Source organism: Microcaecilia unicolor, chromosome 12 (assembly GCF_901765095.1).
Source record: "Microcaecilia unicolor chromosome 12, aMicUni1.1, whole genome shotgun sequence".
NCBI lineage: Eukaryota > Metazoa > Chordata > Amphibia > Gymnophiona > Siphonopidae > Microcaecilia > Microcaecilia unicolor.
The window spans coordinates 64,591,789-64,615,498 of NC_044042.1; the positions used below are offsets into that span (position 1 = coordinate 64,591,789).

At 41.5% G+C, this 23,710-nt stretch overlaps 1 protein-coding gene across 1 annotated transcript in view; it reads left to right on the forward strand.

The window, feature by feature from the left end:
• Window positions 1-23,710, forward strand: part of SKAP1 (src kinase associated phosphoprotein 1) — a 503,203-nt gene that overhangs the window by 372,407 nt on the left and 107,086 nt on the right. The window contains exons 5-9 of the mRNA XM_030221014.1: window positions 9,530-9,610; window positions 10,261-10,344; window positions 13,716-13,840; window positions 16,237-16,300; window positions 17,955-18,125. Of these exons, the coding sequence (XP_030076874.1) occupies window positions 9,530-9,610; window positions 10,261-10,344; window positions 13,716-13,840; window positions 16,237-16,300; window positions 17,955-18,125 (525 nt within the window). The remainder of the gene's footprint in view (window positions 1-9,529; window positions 9,611-10,260; window positions 10,345-13,715; window positions 13,841-16,236; window positions 16,301-17,954; window positions 18,126-23,710) is intronic.

The window sequence follows — 23,710 nt, forward strand, 5'->3', positions numbered from 1 at the left end:
TATTCTGGCTTCAACTGGAAGCCAATGAAGATGATATAGGATATTTTCTTTCTGTACCATATACATTTTTCTGTTGTGTTAATTCCATGGAACACATGAAACTAGTACGTTTTAACAGGGAACATCCTTGACATAAGGACTTCAGATTAAGACCAAGGTGCATTGACTGTACATATGGGTCTTAGTTCTGGTCCTACAGGTGGTTCTTCAGGTTAGGACTGAGATGCACTGGCAGAATTGGGTATGTACATCTCCATACTGATATAGTAGAAGATGCTGCAGGGCAAGAAAGCGGATGGGATTTGATATGCTGCCTTTCTGTAGTTACAATCAAAGCGGTTTACATATTAATACAGGTACCTGGGGCAGTGGAGGATTAAGTGACTTACCCAGAGTCACAAGGAGTTGTAGTGGGAATCAAACCTGTCTCCCCTGGTTCTCAGGCCGCTGCACTGTCTACTCCTCCATTCACTGAGACAGTTTGGCAGCACTGTTTGTGTGGATCTCATTGCTGGTATAGCCTAGGGAGGCTTTAAGCACGTCTCTTGCTGGTTTTGGCTCTGCTCATTAGATATGTTCTATTACATTTATACCATGCTTAATCAGCCTATAAAAATTGCCCTAAACTCCTGGCCTACAGTCTATGAGGTCTGGGCCTGTCTTGTTAACCTGTTGTAGATTTTCTCTAAGCCTTAACCCACTGAGTGCTGTAGCATATCCAGTACCAGCGTCTACCCTCAGTATGACCCCTCTAATGCAGCTGCTGTGAGTGTATCTATTACTGCCACCTGTTCCAAGGGTGTCAGTGACAAAAGCTTGAACTCTGCTGCTCATGTTCTCATATAAGACAGGAATCTATTCGTATTGGAATAATCTGTCTTTTTTTCCCTGTGCTATTTTATGAGTCGTTTTGTGTTCTTGTTTCTCATTATGTTCTTACAGTGGTTCGAAGAGAAATTTGTGAGACTCAAGGTGAGAATGAGTGCAGTAGCATTGACCAAGTCCCTAGCCAACATCAGTTCCATAAGTGACTTCTTGCCAAGATCAGAATAATATTTTAGAGTTTGGGAAACCTGTTCTTGTAGGGATTCAACTCATTTCAGTCCCAGAATGTTACAGAACTGGGGTAAAGGTCACAATGTTCGCGTTGCTTTCTAAACCACTTAGAATTTTTTTTAGCATGAAATGCAAACTTTAGGCCTTTATTTTAGAAGCAGCTCCACATCATATACATGTGTAAATAACATTCTCTGAAAACAAGCAAGACTGTAGTTCTCACATGTGGTTGACGTCATCTGCATTGGAGTGGAGCAGTGGCCTAGTGATTAGAGCACTTGTCTTGCAATCCAGAGATGGCCAGTTCAAATCCCACTGCTGCTACTACTACTACTACTATTTAGCATTTCTATAGCGCTACAAGGCGTACGCAGCGCTGCACAAACATAGAAGAAAGACAGTCCCTGCTCAAAGAGCTTACAATCTAATAGACAAAAAAATAAATAAATAAAGTAAGCAAATCAAATCAATTAATGTGAACGGGAAGGAAGAGAGGAGGGTAGGTGGAGGCGAGTGGTTACAAGTGGTTACGAGTCAAAAGCAATGTTAAAGAGGTGGGCTTTCAGTCTAGATTTAAAGGTGGCCAAGGATGGGGCAAGACGTAGGCGCTCAGGAAGTTTATTCCAGGCGTAGGGTGCAGCGAGACAGAAGGCGCGAAGTCTGGAGTTGGCAGTAGTGGAGAAGGGAACAGATAAGAAGGATTTATCCATGGAGCAGAGTGCACGGGAAGGGGTGTAGGGAAGGACGAGTGTGGAGAGATACTGGGGAGCAGCAGAGTGAGTACATTTATAGGTTAGTAGAAGAAGTTTGAACAGGATGCGAAAACGGATAGGGAGCCAGTGAAGGGTCTTGAGGAGAGGGTAGTATGAGTAAAGCGACCCTGGCGGAAGACGAGACGGGCAGCAGAGTTTTGAACCGACTGGAGGGGGGAGAGGTGACTAAGTGGGAGGCCAGCAAGAAGCAGATTGCAGTAGTCTAAACGAGAGGTGACAAGGGTGTGGATGAGGGTTTTGGTAGAGTGCTCAGAAAGAAAGGGGCGGATTTTACGGATGTTGTAAAGAAAGAAACGACAGGTCTTGGCAATCTGCTGGATATGAGCAGAGAAGGAGAGAGAAGAGTCAAAGATGACCCCAAGGTTTCGAGCTGAGGAGACAGGGAGAATGAGAGAGCCATCAACAGAAATAGAAAACGGGGGGAGCGGGGAGGTGGGTTTGGGGGGGAAAATGAGAAGCTCGGTTTTGGTCATATTTAATTTCAGGTGGCGTTGAGACATCCAGACAGCAATGTCAGACAAGCACGCTGAAACTTTGGTTTGGATGCAAGGTGAGATATCAGGGGTAGAAAGGTAGATTTGGGAGTCATCAGCATAGAGATGGTAGGAAAAGCCATGGGATGAGATTAATGAACCAAGGGAAGAAGTGTAGATAGAAAAGAGGAGGGGACCAAGAACAGAACCCTGAGGTACGCCAACAGGCAGAGGGATAGAAGTAGAAGAGGATTACCAGAGTGAACACTAAAGGTGCAGAGGGAGAGGTAGGAAGAGAACCAGGAAAGGACAGAGCCCTGGAATCCAAGTGAGGACAGGGTATCGAGAAGTATGCTGTGATCGACAGTGTCAAAAGCAGCGGAAAGATCAAGAAGAATGAGGATGGAATATTGACCTCTGGATTTAGCCAGTAATAGGTCATTGGAGACTTTAGTAAGCGCAGTTTCGGTTGAGTGGAGAGGGCAAAAACCAGATTGTAGTGGGTCAAGAATAGCATGTGAGGAGAGAAAATCAAGGCAGCAGCGGTGAACAGCACGCTCAAGTAATTTGGAGAGAAAAGGAAGGAGGGAGATGGTTCGGTAATTAGAGGGACAAGTAGGGTCGAGTGAAGGCTTCTTAAGGAGAGGTGTGACCACAGCATGTTTAAAGGCAGCAGGGACAGTCGCAGTGGAAAGTGAGAGGTTGAGAATGTGACAGATAAAAGGAATAAGAGCAGGAGAGATGGCATTAAGAAGGTGGGTGGGAATGAGATCAGAGGAACAGGTGGTACATTTTGAGGAAGAAAGGAGAAGTGTAGTTTCCTCAATAGTAACTTCAGGAAAGGAGGAAAGGGAATGAGGGGAAGGAGAGAGAGGGGAACGGACTAGTGGAGGGGAGAGGTGGTGAGGTAGAGAAAGCAAGGTTTATCTTTTGAACCTTGTTGTGAAAGAATTCAGCAAGGGTCTGAGGAGATAATGAAGGGGGAGTTGGGGGAGGGGGCACCTTGAGGAGAGAGTTCAATGTGGTGAAGAGAAGTCGAGGATTAGAGCCAAGAGAGTTGGTCAGTTGGATATAATAATCCTGTTTGGCACGTAAAAGAGCAGATTGGAAGGAGGTCAGCATGAAGGAGCTGCTCCTTGTGATCTTGGGAAGTCACTTAACCCTCCATTGCCTCAGGTACAAACGTAGATTGTGAGCCCTCCTGGGACAGAGAAATATCCAGTGTACCTGAATGTAACTCACCTTGAGCAACTACTGAAAAAGGTGTGAGCAAAATCTAAATAAATAAATAAATAAAATAAAATCTATGGAGCCCCGGTACAGACTAGAGAGTTGCATGGGGACAGAAGTCTATCCCATCCCCGCTGGAATCTAAACTGTCTCCACCCATCCCCATAAGAATTGAACCCATTCCCACCCATCCTCACAAGAATTTAACTCATCTCCATAAGAAATTAATGGTACCTAAAAAAAAATTCTGGCCATTTCTCTGTCTCTTATCTCTCTCTGTGGGTTTGAGCCACAGCACTGCAGGCAAGGAAGGAAGGGAAGTTCAAACTTGGAACGATCTGATGTGCAAATGTAAGACTCATCTCTGATTTGCAGGCACTGTGTGCTGAGAGGTTGACACATGCACAGACCAGTAACTCAGGTGACCTCTGATGCTTGTGCCTGTGTCAAAGCTGAGGCCTGCACATCAGCCTGGGAGCAGAGAGGATTAATGGAAGACTTTCCCCACCTGCACTGTTAAAGCATGGAGGAGGAGGTGGCACTTAAAGAACTTGGTACCTGGTAGGTGAGAGGCTGATGCAGGTGCAGCTTACACTTCCACGGGAACCCTGTAGGAACTGCTTCCATTCCCACGGGAATCCTACAGGAACTGCTTCTGTCCCCATGGGAATCCTGCATCTCCTGAGGGGATTCCTGCAAAACCCTGTTCCCATGTAGGTCTCTAAGCCTTTGGCAGGTCCGAATGTGCATGTGCCTTCCTGCCCACCCAAGTTGTGCAGGACACTCAGTTGCTAGTTTTCCATGGAGCTAGTCAGACACATTTTTCCTCTTGTCTCTGACGTGCATGTTTTTGTCTGCTTGAAGCCTGCCTGGTTTCTTCTGTGAGTAGCTGGACCATTTATATTTCTTTCTTTCTTCATTTCTCTCTATAGTTTTTAGTGTGTGTGGCCCTTTTAAAGTTTTCTTTTTCTTTTGTAGCTTGTGACTGCTTAGGCTGAGCTTTTGGTCATTCTAAAAGAAAAAAAAATTAGCCTTTTTACTTTTTTGACTAAAGTGCTAAGGTAGCCGTGTTAGTCCACTTTAAAAGGTAATAAATTGAAATAAATCAAAACTTAGAAAAGAAAATAAGATGATACCTTTTTAACTGGACTACCTTGTAAAAATAACTAATCAAAAATGTATTGTTAGTCCAGAATCACACCCAGAAGACTAGAGAAGCCCAAAATCGGTCAGTATTACAGAGGAAGATAAGGAATGTGTAACGTGATTGTTCCTAAACCTTCTGGGTTCATGGCACCCTTAATGTTTAAGTAATTTTTTTTCATAGCATCCCTAAACACACATTTCCTGTCAGGTCTTCTTCCCAGCAGCAGCGACATTGACTATGACGATGGCGTTGTGGAATCCTACCTTTGCTGGCAGGGATGCCCAAGCCCTGCCAGCTGAAACGGTCAGCTGCCCATGCTCTGAGCTCCATACTGCTTGAGGAAGTTGGTGGAATGCTTCAGCCGCTGACATCAACACTGCTTTAGCCATTCCATGGAAGCCACAATTTTGAAGAGGGTCTTAAAATATGCTGCGTCTTCACTGTGACTCTGCTGTTGCACCTCAGGGTACCGCAGTGCACAGTTTGAAAAACACTGGCGTAGAGCAAACCTGTGCCCTGCTTTAATTCCTCTAGACATCTTCCTCTCAAAGATGTATATTGTAATATTTGTTTTTGTAGGGGTGACTCTCTTGGAGATGGAGCAAGTCCCATGCTGCTAATATACTAACAGTAAATGAAATTAAGCAGACAAAGCAGTTCTGATTGCTCTAATCCTTCCCTTCTCGCCGTGGATAATTCAATCCTATCTTAAGATCTGATAGGGACTTGCGGGGGCCACCTCTAAACCCTGCTGGGTTGTAGAATCTTAACGTCTAAAACGTATCTCCAGTGCAGCATTTTTCTGTGTTACCAGCATGATCGGTGCACTTCTTTAAGAACTTCTAATGTAATATTCTTAGAGCCTGAGTATTACTCTGCATGTAAAGCAACAAACAATTTCACATGCTAGGATTATAAAAAGACTTGTTTGACAGAAGGATTTGGATTTCAGTACAGTTCTACATTTTAATGAACATAAGAACATAAGCATTGCCATACTGGGACAGAACAAAGGTCCATCAAGCCCAGTATCCATCAGTAGCCAATCCAAGTCACAAGTACCTGTCAGAATCCCAAATAGTAGAAAGATCCCAGAATAGCAAAAACAGATGTTATGCTGCTTATCCAAGAATATGCAGTGGATTTTCCCAATCCATCTTAATAATGGCTTATGGGCTTTTAGGAAATTATCTAAACATTTTTAAAACCCTGCAAAGCTAACTGCTTTTACCACATTCTTTGGCAACAAATTCCAAAATTTAATTACTCATTGAGTGAAGAAATATTTTCTCCGATTTGTTTTAAGTTTACTACTTTGTAGCTTCTTTGTCCCCCCCCCCCCCCCAGTCCTAGTAATTTTGAAAGAGTAAACAAGTGATTCACATCTACCTGTTCCACTCCACTCAGTATTTTATAAATTTCTATCATATCTCTCCTTAGCTGTCTGTTCTCCAAGCTGAAGAGCGCTAGCCACATTAGCCTTTCCTCATAGGGAAGTCTTCCTATCCCCTTTATCATTTTCATTGCCCTTCTCTGTACCTTTTCTAATTCCACTATATCTTTTTTGAGATGCGGCGATCAGAACTGCACACAGTATTCGAAGTGCGGTCGCACCATGGAGTGATACAAAGGCATTATAACATTTTCATATTTGCTTTCCATTCCTTTCCTAATAATACCTAACATTCTATTTGCTTTCTTAGCCGCCGCATACTGAGCAGAGGGTTTCAACGTGTCATCAACGATGACGCCTAGATCCGTTTTCTGGCCATTGACTCATGGGAAGCATGAGACTTAGGAGATCATTTTAGAAGCCTTGCGCTGCTTTTATATGGGTAAATAGCAAACTTTAACCTCTATAAATGACTAACCTGTGTAAATGCAATTTTTACGAAGCTGCTATTTACCCATATAAAACCACAGGACATGTAGTTTGTAAGGGAATGGATTGTTGGTATAGTTTAGACAGGAACTACATAAGTACATAAGTACCGCCATACTGGGAAAAGGGTCCATCAAGCCTAGCATCCTGTCTCTGACAGCGGCCAATCCAGGCTTCAAGAACCCGGCAACCCCCCCCCCCCCCACCCCCACCCCACAAAAAATTAATAATGTTCAATGGACTTTTCCCCCTTTAAATTCTGTAAGGCCAGCTGCTGTCACTACATTCTCCGGCAACGAGTTCCAGAGTCTAACTACACGCTGAGTAAAGAAAAACTTTCTCTTATTTGTTTTAAATCTACCATATTCTAGCTTCATCTTGTGTCCCCTGGTTTTGTTGTTGTTTGAAAGTGTAAACAATTGCTTTATATCTGTCTGTTCTACTCCGCTCATTATTTTGTAGACTTCTATCATATCACCCCTCAGCTGCCTTTTCTCCAAGCTGAAGAGCCCTAACCTTCTCAGCCTTTCCTCATAGGGAAGTCATTCCATTCCCTTTATCATTTTCGTCGCCCTTCTCTGCACCTTTTCTCATTCCTTTATATCTTTTTTGAGATGCGGCGACCAGAATTGGACACAATACTCGAGGTGCGGTTGCACCATGGAGCGATACAACGGCATTATAACATCCTCGTGTTTGTTTTCCATCCCATTCCTAATAATATTCAATGTATATGCATGTTTCTGGATGTTGACATTTATGTATTGGAATTTATTAAATCACCTTTATGAAGAGATTAACCAAGGCGATGTACAGCAGGTACAGTTTAACATAAAACTTTGAATTTTGTTAACAGCATAGCAATAGTAAAATGACCAAATATAAATACAATCAATGAGGTAAACTTAGGAACAGCAAATCAAGACCTAATAATAGGACTACCATGAAACTGTATAAAAAATATACACATTTAACAGCACTGTAGTACAGTCATATAGCAGAAGTATGATAAGTGTTAGTATAATACAAGCAATGCCATAATAGACAGCATGGAAGAAAATTCAGATAACAGAGATATGATATGATGCCAGCATAATACCAATGAAATACGTAATAGGTACACATCAGAATATTAAAAGAACATAGATATGATGCTATTGCTTTTCATAAAAATCAATGAAACATCATACTACGTAGCTGGGGGCAAGTGCAGTTGAGATAAATAGACTGGGACAAGATGGGTAGTAGAAATTAAATTGAAATAAATAGATGAGTAGCCTAAATTGAATAAGATATGAGTAACTGCTGTAAGTTACAGGGTGTGCAGCAAGCTAGTCCAAGTGTAGATTGATTGGATGTTCAGTCACCACATGTATGAAAGGCATGGAAGAAGAGCCAGGCTTTCTTCTCCTTTCGGAAGTAGAGGTACTCTTGAGTTAAACTTAGCCTCTCTGGGGGAAGGTTCCAGAGTGTGGGGGCTACTCCTAGGAAGGCTCGCTGGTGGGTGTCACATCGTGCAGTTACTTTTGATGAGATAGTGACATTCTTTGAGATCACCTTAGAGGTATCAAAGGTGTATAGAGGGCTAATTTATAATTTAAGTACTCTGGAACATTTTGTCTGGGGGGGTAGCAAAGAGAGGCAGTCCAACGTGAGATTAGAAAAATTCAACCTAGTCAGGATATTACCTGTAATAAAAGTGCCCTCAAAAGTGGCATTGATAATAAAAGCATCAGTCCTAAGCAACTAGTCTATATGGAGAAATAGAAGAACCTCAAGTACTAAAAAATTGCAATCACCGACCAAGACAATGTAGCAGAAAGATATAGAAATTGTATGATTGAATTGAGTACCACTGACCTGATTAAGGGGTCCTTTTACTAAGGTGTGCTAAAACATGGCCTGCGGTAGTGTAGGTGTGGGTTTGGGGCTCATGCAGAATCATTTTTCAGCGCGCCTGTAAAAAAGACCTTTTTTAAAATTTTTGCCGAAAATGGACATGCATCAAAATGAAAATTGCCGTGCATCCATTTTGGGTCTTACAGCCAGCCATTGACCTAGCGGTAAAGTCTCACCCGGTAACCAGGCAGTAATGACCTACGCACCCCAAATGCCATGCGTGTATAGCTGACACGCGCCAGAAAATAAAAAATATTTTTCAGGCGCGTGTAGTGGACATGCGCCAAAAATGAAATTACCGCAAGGGCCATGTGGTAGCCATGCGGTAACTCCATTTTGGCATGCGTTGGGTGCACATAGACGCTTACGCAGCATAGTAAAAGGGCCCTTAAATGTACCTTGATACCTGTACACATTACAGCTATGAACTCCAGACGGAGGTTCTGTTTGGTACAGTGCAAGAATTGAATCAATAGCAGTAAATATGAGAGAGTGAGATCATATCCAGCATACTATCACTTACGACTGAAGTATATTCCTGTTGCAATATGTGCTAACGAACCCATTTGGAGATTTTATTCCACATAGAAACAGCTAATCATATCTATAAACACTATCACAGTGCTCTGCAGAGATATATAACGGAGAGTCCTGTTTTGAGTATAGTCAAGACCTACAAATAAGAGAAAAATAGGTTTCAGAACATTTGCTTTTATAATAAAGCAGATTAAAATTGAGAAGGCTGTGATCACGGAGAACCAGAATTTACGATTTAAAAACAATTTTAGAACAGTAGGCTTTTAGGCAGGATTTGAATATGGCCAGAGAGGGTGAGGGTCAAGATATACCAGCCCAAGTATTTCCAGGCATAGGATGTGGCAAGGTGAAACATTTGAAGTGGCAATGGAAAAGGGTATTGTATCTGGCTTTGAGGAATTCTTTGCCTTTCCTATCACCATTGAATGTAGGTTAATATGTTTATCTATATATAACATTTCTGGCAAGTGTGAGTCTTGTTCATATATACATGTGTCTCAAATAGCTTTTTCATTTTCTTCTTTTTTTTTAGACATAGAAGAAATTGTATTGGTGGGTGCTCAGGAATTGAAGCATGTTGTAAGACAAGGATTCCTGGAAAAAAAGTGCCGAGGTAATATGTTCATTGTATATTGAGAAGAAGAGAAAGCCACTCCTACCCTAGCTGAGATAATATTTAACCATCTCTCTGACCTCATGTGCAACTTTCTTTAAATCAATCACCTTACTTTCCAACTCTTCCTACTTTCTTAACTATCTATATGTTCCATCTTTGCTTGAACCTTTCACTGTCAATTAAATTGTTCTATTACATATCGTGTTGACATTGTAAGTAGTATACCATGCCATACTTTGTATTGTTTTTGAATATTTTTACTGCTGTTATTGCCTATTGCTCATGTTTGATCTGTTTCTTACTGTACACTGCCTTGAGTGAATTCCTTCAAAAAGGTGGTAAATAAATCCTAATAAATAAATAAAAATTCAGAATTAAAAAGCATATTGAATGAAACCACGTCGGTTTGTCCTAAAGGAGGAAAGATACTAATCCCCCCCCCCCCCCCCAAAAAAAAAAGAAAGCAAAAATGAAAATAACCAGATTAGTAGTGAAAAGTGAACAAGTCTGGTGAAAAATAATTATGCATTTAGGAAAAAAGGTCTTGTTCTGCATTCTAGAAGCATTTTGCCCACTTCAGGGAAGGAAATGCCTTAATATTGTTTCATTCTCAAGTAATAAAACACTCTCTACTGTTCATTTCTTAGATCATGGTTTCTTTGGAGCCGAGTGGCAAAAGCGATGGTGTGTTCTCAGCAAAGGTATATTCTATTACTATGGAAGTGAAAAAGGTGAGCTGTTTGTTTTACTTATTAGGAGAAGGGGAGAACCACAGCTTTAGAAGTGAGTGGGTTGGGCTGGGGTGTTTATAAAATAATCCTTTACTAATAGGCTGTTTCATGAAGAAAAAGTTATGATGGGATAATGGCAGAAATTTCCCTTTTCCTCTTACCTGGTGCCTTACACACATTTGTCTGCAGTTAAACTGCAGTGGAAGCAATGCATGCAAATGTCTCTCATAAAAATTCATTGTGGATATCCTGAAAACCTGACTGGCTGGGGTGCCTCCAGGACCAGGTTTGGGAACCACTGGTTCAGCTCCTTATGTGGATGGTAGTAATGTTTTTAGATGCTTTTTTTTTTTCTTTTTTTGGAGAAACATCTTATGCATCTGACCATTTCAACTTAGAATTGTTGTGGCAACCAAAATTTACGCACACAGCTATGTATTATAGTAAAGCAGATGACAGAAGAAAAAGACTAATACGCTCAACCAGTCTGCCCACACTGTTAAGGATAAATCCCAGCTGCCTGACAGAGTATGGCTGACTGTAGGATACTACTACTTATCCATCATTTTTCAGTTTCTTTTTCTTTAGCATTCCAGCCTCTTGAGGAAATGAGCATACAAGATCCTACTGTTTAGTATACACCCAGTACTCTTCTCTTCCCCTGTTAAACCACAAAACTGTCTCCCAAAAGTCCAGCCTCCTTGGTTTCATGCATAGCTTACCAGGCAGAGTCACTAAGAGGGGTCCTTTTACTAAGGTGCACTGAAAAATGGCCTGCGCTGGTGTAGACGCATGTATTGGACACGCGCAGGTCCATTTTTCAGCACACCTGCAAAAAAGGCCTTTTGGGGGGGGGGGGAGCCGAAAATGGATGTGCGGCAAAATGAAAATTGGCACTTATCCGTTTTGGTCCTGAGACCTTACCGCCACCATTCACTTAGCGATAAGGTCTCACGTGTTAACTGGGCAGTAATCATCAGCGCGTGTACAATGCCGATAACTGCCTGGTTAGCACCGCATGCCGGAAAATAAAGTATATTTTCCGGCGTGCGTAGTGGGCGCAAGTAAAAAATGAAATTACCGCCTGGGCCACGTGGTACCCGAATTGGCATGCCTTGGGTGCGCGTAGGCACCTGCGTAGGCGCCTACGCGGCTTAGTAAAAGGGCCCCTAATTCTATCCACGTCCACTAGCACTTCCTTATTATCATGCTTGCAGGCAGACTAAAGAAAGCTTATGCCACAATACATTGATTAGTCTGTAAAGTGCATTTGCTGCACACTGTTCTGCTAGACACACCCAACTGCTAATCCTAGATCCCCTGCGTAGCCTGCCAGACAGACCAATAAGAAAGTATCACCTTATGTTCTTTGTTTTGTTTTACTTTGTTAACTTTTATTTCCAAGAAATTATGGAAACCCAGCCCACCATATTGTAGGGAGAGTGATGACGCCCTTCAAAGCTGTCACATTAAGAGGCTGCACCAACAGAAAGCCGTTGTGGGACTCCAGTAGGAACCTGAGAGCCCGATGATCAAAGGTACATGCAGGCGCTAGAGGCCACTAGTGCCAGACTAGCTCCTGCATTTACCTGCGTCCCCATGATCATCGGACTGACAGTGCCCGACTGAAGCAATAGCACAAACCTCTGCTGTTATTTATTTATTTATTTATTCATGCTTGTATCCCACAATTATTCGAAAGCAAGTTTCGGTTCAATGTGGCTTACATTAACAGTTATTCCAAGTTACATTGATGCATTGATTACATATTTGTGTGATATGGTGTTATTGCAGAGTGATAGCGTATTCTTATTTGTATGTATACATTAGTCATGGAATTTCTTGAAAAGATAAGTCTTTAGTTATTTTCTAATGCCTGCAGGATTTTTAGGGATTGGTTTTAAAAACTATTTCACCTTGCTGCAATAGAAAGGTACCTGAATTCAGACCAGCCAATATTCAACTGGCAGCAACACCGTTTTTAAGTCTGCTACCAGCTGTATTCCCAGATATTCAATGTTAGTCCATTGATGGCTAAAACATGTGATTAACTGTAATATTCACATAAAGACAGGACAGCTTTTTATGTAGCCCAATTTTTATGGTTATCTTCTGCCCCTATGAGATACGATCTTCATGAGAAGATGAGTACTTTTTGTTGTTTTATATTTGCTATTAAAAATTCTAGTGGAGGTAAGAAATAATGAACAATTAATGTCTTTAGGGGACCTTTGATGAGGAGGTGGGTGTGTAAAGCTTAAGGGCAATAAAGTATTGAGCCTTTGAGTGACATCGCTGAGGTCCATGATAAAATTAGAGACAGAAAAGTTGATTATATATAGGGTAGATATGTTTAGCTCTTCTGGAATTGCTGATGCCTTAGAGCCTTTATAAAATAGGCTTAAAATTAGCATCTTTTGGAGTTTTCACTTAGACACCATGTTATAAAATTATCCCCTATAGGAGCAAAATAGTGGCAGAATCAATGTTCATAGGACAGACAGAATAATTTTCAATTCCATTTACCCTTGCAATATCTGCATGCCAGCTGTCATTGTAGAAAAAAGGATGTATATTGTTCTACAACTCATGAACTTTTAGCTGCATTCAGAGGAAGTATTCTTGGGCATGTTCAGGTCAGAAAAGGAAAATAAACTTCAGCTCCATGTTTTTATTGGTTTATTTTTCATGCAAAAAAAGTTCACACACACACAAAGGTGGTACAAGTGTCCGCAGGTACTCTGCACCCATTATCAAGTTTCAAAGTGAAAGTATGTGTGTACTATCACAAAAGTTTAGCAAAGTTCACAGGTTAAAAGTACTGGCAGGGTTTATCTTAAGCATAAAGCGGAGAGGGTCAAAGTACACAACACAGGCAATCCAAAAAAGAAGCACAAAGGGCTCTCAAGAAATGGTACGAGTGTACTTTATTTGTGGCCCGACACATGGGCCGTGTTTAAATGTAAAACAGCACCTGCCTCAGGGGTCAGTTTGACAAATCAACAGTCAGTTCGACAGATCTACATTAATCACATGAGCTGTAGCTCAAAGTGTAATGATCAAAATACTGCCAATCTGCTCTGAGAACAAAGAATCACAGACACTTAATGCAGTACAAACTGCAGATAGTATAAAAATTGCTTGCAAAGGAAGGGAGAAAACAACATGTCTAGTACGACTTGTGACTGTACAGCAGGCAAGCATAAATGGGCAGGCTGAATGGACCAAATGGTCTTCTCTGTTTACATCTTCTGTTTTCCTTTCTCCTTCCTCTATGCCACTCTTTGGCCAGCTTGTGTCCTCCTTTTGCCTTGTTAATTCAGTATAAAGTGAATAACCATATTGGTCATTTCCTGATGATTGCTTTTCAGGTAAACAACCCAAAGGTGCATTTCAGATAAAGGATTACACTGTGCAGATAGCCCCTTACTTGCGTAAAGATTCCAAGCGTGAATCATGCTTTGAGCTGATATCTCATGAAAAGCGCAGTTATCAGGTGAGATGAGTGAAGGAAAGATTCACAAACACACACAGCACATACTGCCTGGGAGTATAGAATACACAACAAGAGTCATTATCAAAATTTGTTATGCAGGTCAACAAGTATCAACTGCGTACAGGGCACGTTTGAAAATTCCCCATCCTCAGTGTTGGTAAAAGTATGCATGCTGTTTGTTCTGAAATGTGCATTTATTTTTCACCTGTTTCAAAATAGATGCAATGTATTCATGTACAAAATACCCATATTCTCCACAAGCCAAACTTTTCAAAGTTTAAAAATTTCCTCCCTGTAGGGAATTGTACTCACCATAAAATAGCAATACTTAATTAAGAAAAATCATTCTCCAATTATGTCACAAATCAAAACAGATTTGAAGAAATGGCAAGCTCTTTTCATTTCCGTTATCTGGAAGGATCAATATTGTAAAAATTAGAATTTTATTATGTGAGGAAGACAATTTTCAGAAAATTTTATCCAGTAAAATGAGGTGCTGAAAATTGCCCCCTCTTCTGCAGCAGAAGTACCTTTGCTGGTTCACAGTGAGGGGACTTTGCCTACACCTACAAGTGGAGAAAGCATGCAGAGCACGGCTCATGGAATTCTTTCCTTCCCTGCTGTAAGGGCATTGCATTTACACATCCTTTGTGTGTGTAAATGTCTATAATACTAGCACTTATACATATAAACATACACATACCCATGAAAGGGCCAGCAGGGCGCCTACGCACTATTCTGTTACAGTGTATATAAGTGACATAGTACATAAATGCAAGGGGGGCATATACATGGGCAGAACATAGGCAGGGCTTCCAGATATGCCCATAACTTATAGAACTCTGTAAGGTATGCATGTCCATGCTGTATTTACACACCCATAGTTATGCTAGGTCTATGGTTGGTATAACGGCAGGTTCATAAATGAAAGGCGTGCAGAATACAGGGTTATACTAGCATTCTGTAATGGGATCTGGGTAATTCTGTCAATGCCCGCGGGAACACATTTGTGCAGAGAGCATAAAAGTAGGCCCAGCTAAATTTATGTTAAGTACTGTGGAGTTGGTTTTCAAAAGGTTTAAATTTGGGAGTCATTCACCTAAGTTGGCTCTTTGAAAACTGTCTAGGGCTGAGCCTCTAAATTGTGAATGCTAAAAAGTGGGCAGAGTTGGGGAAAAAAGTTAGGTACTTATCACTGATTGTCAGCACCAGGCACCTAAATATAGGTGAATGAGAGCAGACCGAAATTTCAAGCTCATGATTTTTAGGAAACTACAGCCAAGAAATTTAGAAACCAAGGGGCCGATATTCAGACCACGGAAGGGAGCCCAGCTAACTCCCATGGTTGGCAGTCAGCCCGGATATTCAATGCCAGGCCATTTCCGGTGACCGGCATTGACTATCCACTTTATTTTTGGCTGGTTTAACCGGCTAAATTAATATTCAGAGATAGCCGGTTATGATTAATCTGGCTAAAGATATTCCCACTATTTACGTGGCTGCTTACAATAACCGGCTATGCACTGAATATTCGGGGATAGCTGGTTATATCGCGTGACATAGCCGGTTATATCCTAGCCATTAACCGGGAATCTTCAGTGCGGGATAGCTGGTTATTCCCTGCTAAATATCACCGGATAGCTGGTTAAGTGCCATTTAACCGGCCAGGTTTTGAATATCAGGGGGCAAGAAATTTAAGAATGAGAATTCTTAAAATTTAGTTGTTCATAATTTCACATGAGGTGATGAGCATTTGTTTTTTAAATTGACCCCTTTGGATTTTGGCACTGAAAGCATGTTCCATACATTATTAGTTATGGAAGGTCGTGATGCATGCTTCATGGTTAAACGTCAATGCCACTTCTGGGCTATCTAGGAACCGTGCATCCAGTCTTTACCATCTAGAGCCCACAGTCTTATTATTAATGATCTGAATCTGTAATTTGACTTTCTGCTTAGCCCTATGTGGGTTGGGGCGTGGGGTTTGTCTGTTTACTATGTTTTGCTTATCTTTGACTTTTTGGGGAAGGGTCATCAGAAACCAGCCCCCCCCCCCCCCCCCTTTGAGGCAGCTGTTCTTTATAATTAATGTTCTATGGTTATATTGTTTCTATGCTGTATTTGTCCAATATCTTTAATAAAAGCATTTACAATAAATTAACCCCTTTGGCTTTACATATTCCCTGTATTGTTTTGCATCAAAGCCTTAGGTTGTTTCACTCACAAGGTGTTATTCTTTTTAGCACCATGGGAAAAAAAAAGTTGTCATTGTTTCTAAGAAACTTGTTGAGAATAAAGACAATATATTTGCATATTTTGTTGAGACATTATAATGGCTTAGAAAAACAAATATTAAGCAGCATAAATATAAATTGACTAATAAACTTTTGTTCCAGTTTACTGCTGCCAGTCCAATGGAAGCCAAAGAGTGGGTGGATCAACTAAAGTTCCTCATGAAGGGTGAGTATGGCAGGTCATAGGGCACCTGGATGAGAAGAGAATTACTGGTCACAGGAACAGAGGTGCTTAATGAGGAATAGCTAGCATGGATTTAGCAAAAAGAAATCATGCCTTACCAATTTTTTGAAGGTTTGAATAAGCATGTGGACAAGAATGAGCCAGTCAATACAGTGTATCTAGCTATTTAGAAGGCATTTAAAAGATTCCTCAGTAGAGGCCTAGGTGAGAAGGCAAAGTCCTGTTCTGCGGTGGAGACTAGTGAAAAGATAGAAAATAAATAATAGGACCAAATGGTCAGATTTCTCACTAAAATACATAAAGGAGAAAAGTTTGCACTGAGTTGTGTAGTTACTGCAGGGTTTAAACCAGTAGCGTAGCCACAGGTGGGCCTGGGTGGGCCAGGGCCCACCCACTTGGGGCTCAGGCCCACCCAACAGTAGCACATGTTTAGTGGTAGCTGGTGGGGATCCCAAGCTCCACCAGCTGAAGGCTTCCCCCTGATGGTTACGAAAACGCTACTCTCCATGATACCGGTACCTGCACATGGTGGAAAGAAGCATTTTCCCGCCTGCTGAGATTTTTTTTTTTGGTGGTGGGGGTGGGGGAGGACACTTGGTGCCCACCTAGTTCTTGCCTAGGCCCACCCAAAATCTGTTTTCTGGCTACGCCCCTGGTTTAAACCTGCAATGTTTTAGGTTGGAGGATAGATGCTCTAATCAGCAGACTAATCCAAGAAATTAGGAAGAGATCAGATCCCCAGTAGTTTCAAGGACTAGTTGGAGGATAAAAGGAGCTGGATTATTTGGAGGACTAGTTACAAGGGCCTACTAGGGACAAGGAAGTATTCCAGGATCTTGAAGTCTGCCCAGATGTCTTGCCTCAGAGTATTAGTCATGGGTGTTGACTCTGATTTTGGCCTCAACTTGAAACTTTGCCTCTGAATTTGAATTACTAGTTAATGGTGGCAAGTTCATGTTTGACATTTTTCCTTGTTACATCTACAGCATGAAGTAACTGCCTAAACCTGTACCTGTCCTGCTTGTTTGTCCATAGTCAGGACCCTAACAGCCCCTTGCTTACATCTTATTGTCTAGTTTTACCTCTCTATTACTACTACTACTTATCATTTCTATAATGCTACTAGACGTACGCAGCACTGTACACATTATATACAGGTACTTTCTCTGTCCCTAGGGGGCTCACAATCTAAGTTTTTTGTACCTGGAGCAATAGAGGGTTAAGTGACTTGCCCAAGGTCACAAGGAGCTGCAGTGGGAATTGAACCCTGGTTGCCAGGACCAAAGCCCGCTTATATGTTCTGTCAGGTCAATACTAAACCATGATAGTCAACATTTTTTTTTAATGCCAGCTACTACATCAGTATCCAGCACTGAATATCCAGATAGTGTCCTTTCTTTGTCTGGATAGTTATCCAGTTAGAGGACTGATCATTTCCACTAACTAGATAATTCCTGAGACCATTCTTGCTTCACCCCGGCACTGTCTGTATAGTGCTGTTGAATATCAGGGTGTGTATATCTAGCACGGTCCCTGACCATATCATTCAGCTAATTGTAATTTTCTCTTTCTACCCCCTTAGAAAACCACAGCCATAGAGACTATCTTTCTCTCACCCTCATTCTTTATATAACAGATATAAGCTCCTTTACCATTCCATTTGATAATGAAGAAGAAGAAGAAGAGACCTATGATGATATTGATGGCTGTGATTCCCCAAACCCAGCACCCCCCCTGCACACACCCATAAACTTTACAAACAGCATAGAGGAAGAAGAGGAAGAGGATATATATGAGGTCCTGCCAGGTGAGACATTGTCTTTTCAGTTGTATTGGTAACTTTGTATGCCATTGAAGCAGGAATAAAATTGGGCAGACTAGATGGGCCTAATGGTCCTTATCTGCCACCATGTTCTTTGTGGTATCCTAGGGCAGAGTCCTTTCCAGTCCCACTGTCTTTTCAGTAGTATCTTAGGCCATTGCTTTTGCCAGTCCTGCTGTCCTTTCAGAGACTTTCCACACTGCTGCCTTAGAATATTTAGCCACCATCAATCCAGTCTTGAATAAGTTCTTTGTATTATTATGCAAATGTGAACACAATCTCTGAGGCCATTTTTTGTGTCCCAAGTAAAACAAAATAAAAAAGATTATTTCCTCAGCAAGTCATCGTCGTTAATGAAGTTTTACAAAAACAGATACAACCAAGGAAAAATAAAATTTCACAGGTGATAAATTTTTCCAATTTCCCTGGCAGAATTCGATCGGACTGTTAAATTAAGAGTGAAGGTGTCTGTTAGAAGGCAACGAGCTTTGATGGGTAATTTTATAGAGTGGAAAATTGAATCAAATTGCTACATTAAAAACTAGCTCCTCTGAGAATCTACAGTGGTACTGCCTTCTCTGTCACACTAGTATAGTACAGAGCTAAAACTGACTAAGGAGATATTTCCTTCAAGCCTAGGTAAGATTCCTTACCTCGACAAAGGATCCAGTTTATAATCTGGTTCCATATGACTGTGGAGAAGAAAATTGATGAATCTGCTCTTTGGAGAAAGATCTAAAGGGGAAGGTTCCCTTAATTCATTGGTCACATATTCCGTATTTGAAATGATGACGTACCATAGAGGGAACAATGTAGGGTCTGGCCTTGTAATTCACCCTTTTTGTCATATGCACTATTGCAGCTATTAAGATATGAATTTAAAAAGAGAGAGAGAACTGGTTAATATCATTTATATATATATATATATATATATATATATATATATATATATATATATATATATATATATATTTCTCTATTATTTACTTCTTGATTTATTATTATTTACTTTTCTCTTTTTACCTACTCTTCATATAACTTCCATTAAAGAACATTGCTAGTCTCATCTGAATATTTGTTGAGATTGTGTAATCATTCAATTTAAACTTTTGAAATGCCATACCATTATTCAATTTTACTATCTCCTCCAATTATATGTATTATTGTTCTATATTATCTAGTTTTTCATATGGAACGGAAGTTGAAAAACATTGTTATCTTGTACTGGATGTTTTTGTTTTTCCTTAAAATTTTTAATAAAATTTATTTTAAAAAAAGAAAGAAAATGGTGAAATAGGAAAGGATAGCAAGATAAGGGGTAAATGAATGAATGGAAGAAAGAGTGAACAACGAAGTGGAGAGAAGATGGCAAGATAAGGAGGGGTAAATGAATGACCGGAAGAATGTGTGAACAACGAAGTGGGTGAAGAAAAAAGTGGAGAGATAAAATAAGAGGCAGAAGCTGAGGAGGAAGATGTGATGGTGCAAGCTCATAATGAAAGACCAGGAGATAGGTTGGTGGTTGTAGAGTTTGTATCTAAGAGGTCATGGTGGTAGAGATTTGTGTTGAAAAGGCGAGAAGAGGATGTGGTGAATTATTTTAGGAAGTTGAGGAAAAGTTGTGATGGCAGAAAACCTATCTCTGGGAGGCTGTGGAGAGTCTATGATTTAGACTGCTTCCCCCTGATATTCAAAACTATTTAACAGATCAGGCCGCGGATATTCAGCGCCAAACCGGCTATACTGAGTGGTCAAAATAGCCGCTAAAAAGTTATCCGTTTTGCGCTGAATGTCAGCATAGCTAGTTAACTTATTACCAGCCAAAATAAATCCGGATATTCAATACCAGTTGCCGAATATGGCCCAGCATTGAATATCCGGATTTAACGCCGCTGACAGACAGCAAACACACTGCCTGCCACCGGCTAGATATCAGGCCCCTTATGTTTAAGAGGCTGTAAGAATGTAGAACTTGTGCATTGGACAGCTCTGAGGCTGTAATCCTTGGTTTGGGAAGACACATTACTGGTTCATATTAACACAGTGTGTTAATGAAAATCTCTCAGTAGTCATGCTGAGTTCTTCACTCATAGAACCCCAGTCCCTCACAGTGGTTGCTGAGGTGCTCTGAAGCCATGAGATGATAGCATTTAATTATGCAGTTAATGTTAAAGACTCCTGTTTTTATCACTTTGTTTGTAGTGCACTATTCACGGATACTCAGCATTTGGACAGTGGTCACGTACATGTAAATCAGATCCCCTTCCCTGTTCTGTGCATGGCTTATTTAAAAAGGGTTGATCTGACTCTGAATCTGTGTACTTTTGAATTATGTTTTATGTTCCTATGGTGTTGTAACTTTAATATGTACCATGTTTATTTAGCTGTAATTTATTATATTTTAATTGTATTTTATATTACTTCTTAATAAGTACATCACCCTGAGCTTTTTCTTAGGCAATTTGTTCATGTTTCATAATTTATTTGAAAGGAAAGCTATGAGCAGGTGCAGATTTCAGGTTAGGCACCCTAGTGAGGGCAAATGAAAAAGGCTGCATATCGCAGGCATTATATACCTAACAATGCAACATGCCTTCACCTAACCCAAATGCATCATGCTGTAGGCTGTTCATCCCCAGTGCAGGCAGGCAATGACAAAATGAGGGAGTCAATCAAACCTGGCAGCATACAGAAGAGGGCTTCTGCTGAAGGAACAGAGGTATTGTAAGCCATTGGTAGGAAGGAGGAAAGAAAGATGGATGAATGCTTGCTGTAGATGGGAACAGAGAGCGGGATGCTTTCAGGGGCTTGAGAAAAAGAAAGGAAGGTTTCCGGGCAGGCAGAAAGAGGAGGGATGCTCAACGGATGGGGGTGAGAAAGGGAATGGATACTGTTGGGTTGGAGGAGAAAGGAGATAGATGGTGCTGAGCAGGAGAAAGATGGAAGAAGATTGCTTGAATGAAGTAGAGACAGGGATGGTAGGATAAAACGGGGTGGGTGCTGCTAAGCAGGGGGAAGAAGATAGGGCAGGGAGTGAGAGAAGAGATAGTGGTTAGGGTGGTGGACTTTGGTCCTGGGGAACTGAGGAAGTGAGTTCGATTCCTGGCACAGGCAGCTCCTTGTGACTCTGGGCAAGTCACTTAACCCTCCATTGCTCCATGTAAGCCGCATTGAGCCTGCCATGAATGGGAAAGTGCGGGGTACAAAAAAAAAATAGATGCTTCTGGAGAGAAGTAAAATGCTGCTGGGCAGTATGGAGATAAAGGAGGTATATGTTGCTGGGAAATAAGGGGGAAAAGGGCAATGCTGGGCAAGGATGAGGGGGAAAGAATGGGATGGATGCTCCAGGGCAGGGGGTATGGAGTAGAAGCATTCTAGTCAGTGGTGGAGTAGCTAGTGGCTAGTTCAGTGGACTAAGAACCAGAGAATCTCCCAATGACAGTCCTTGGGCAAGTCACTATCCCTCTATTAACCAGTAGGCATAGTTTGAGGTGGGTATGCGGGGGGGGGGGGGGGGGGGGAACAACACTCCCCCCACATGTTGTAGGTGCTAATGCTAAATTAGTTCCCCTCATACACACACTGTGAATTTGCCCCCTACTCCAAAAAAGAAAGTAAGAAGGCAAACTGCACCTGTGATTTCCCCAGATACTACCTTCAATTGTAATCCCTCTGAGGAAGGAACCTACCTGCTCTGCTTGAATTGTAACTTGCTATGATTTAGAAAGGTGAGGAATTTAAAAAAAAACAGAGGTTGGTGAAAGAGACGCTGCAAGGCTTGGGGAGGATGCTGAAGCCACTGCGAGAAGGAAAGCTATGCCTCCACAAAGGTGAAGGGGAGGAAGCCATAAATCTGTTATTATTATTTTTATTGTCACAACAACCTTAAATCCAAGCACGGCTGTGATTTCTGTTGTATCTTCAGATGATAACTCAGAAATAAACAAGTTATAGGTTGTATGATTTATAAATGTAAAATTAAAAACAGAATCTGCTGATGTAGAAGCTGTTCTAAAATACAGGAGAAATGGATATTTATGCGCTGAGTACAGATGCCATAAACATCCATTTTATTTAAAAATGTCAAACTTCAACTGGTTGAAAAGCAGCACATACATGTTTTTGCTATAGAATAGCAAAATAAAAGTGTATATTCTGGCACATACAGATTTATCTTTGCTATTTAAAAAAAATTAAATGTTTTGTTACACTTAGAGGGGCATAATCGAACGAAAACGTCTATCTCCATGGGCGTTTATCTCCGAGAACGGGTCCGTGAAGGGGCAGACCGAACCGTATTTTCGAAAAAAATAGACGTCCATGTTTTATTCGACAATTTGTGAGCTTGGCGTTTTTGTTTTTCAGCGATAATGGAAAATGAAAGCGCCTAGCTCAAAAACGAATAAATCCAAGGCATTTGTTCGTGGGAGGGGCCAGTATTCGTACTGCACTGGTCCCCCTCACATGCCAGGACACCAACCGGGCACCCTAGGGGGCACTTTTACAAAAAAAAAAAAAAAAAACGTTAAAGAGCTCCCAGGTGCATAGCACCCTTCCCTTGTGTGTTGAGCCCCCCCAAATCCCCCTCAAAACCCACTGCCCACAAGTCTACACCATTACTTTAGCCCTAAGGGGTGAAGGGGGGCACCTACATGTGGGTACAGTGGGTTTGGGGGGGTTGGACGACTAAGCATTAAGCAGCACAATTGTAACAGGTAGGGGGGGAATGGGCCTGGGTCCACCTGCATGAAGTCCACTGCACCCCCTAACAACTGCTCCAGGGACCTGCATACTGCTGCCAGGGAGCTGGGTATGACATTTGAGGGTGAAAATAAAAAGTTGTGAAACATCATTTTTTTTGTGGTGGGAGGGGATTAATGACCACTGGGAGAGTCAGGGGAGGTCATCCCCGATTCCCTTCGCTACAGGGGCAGTGATGTAAGAGACGGGAGGAGCCTGCACAGAGTCAGCAGCCAATGGTTCGAGGCTGCCTGCGGTGCCGCATTTTTTTTAAAACATTTTTTTCTCTTCCTTAGCGATGCGCGTTGGCGCTCAGCTCAGTCAGCTGAGCGCTTCTTCTTTTTGTAGCGCCGGCCACTGCTGCTCATCAGGAAAAGCAGCAGTGGCCGGCAATGGGAGCTGGCGCTGGCGCTGGGCGGGCCTGGACTGAAATTGGGTGGGCCTGGGCCCACCCAGGCCCACCCGTAGCTACGCCCCTGGAACATAGATGTTTAGTCCCCCTTCTTAAATGGGGAATAAATGTCTATCAACTTGCCATGCCCTTGTCCTGCCCAAAACACACATTTGGGTTTGAGATAATGAATATTCCAGCTTTATAAAATGAAGACTTAAACGTTTATCTTGCCTAAACATCTAAGTGCCAGTTTTTGAACGTCTCAAAAGTGAATATATTTTGTACAATGAGGGCCTAAGGGAGTTAAGCCAACCTCAACAGGCCTCTGATATTCAGAGGATAACAAATCAGCTTTAGACAAAATTTTCTGACAAATGATTGGGATCCTAAAAGGTATATTGAAGCTCCTTTATCATTTTATAGGATATTTAAGGGC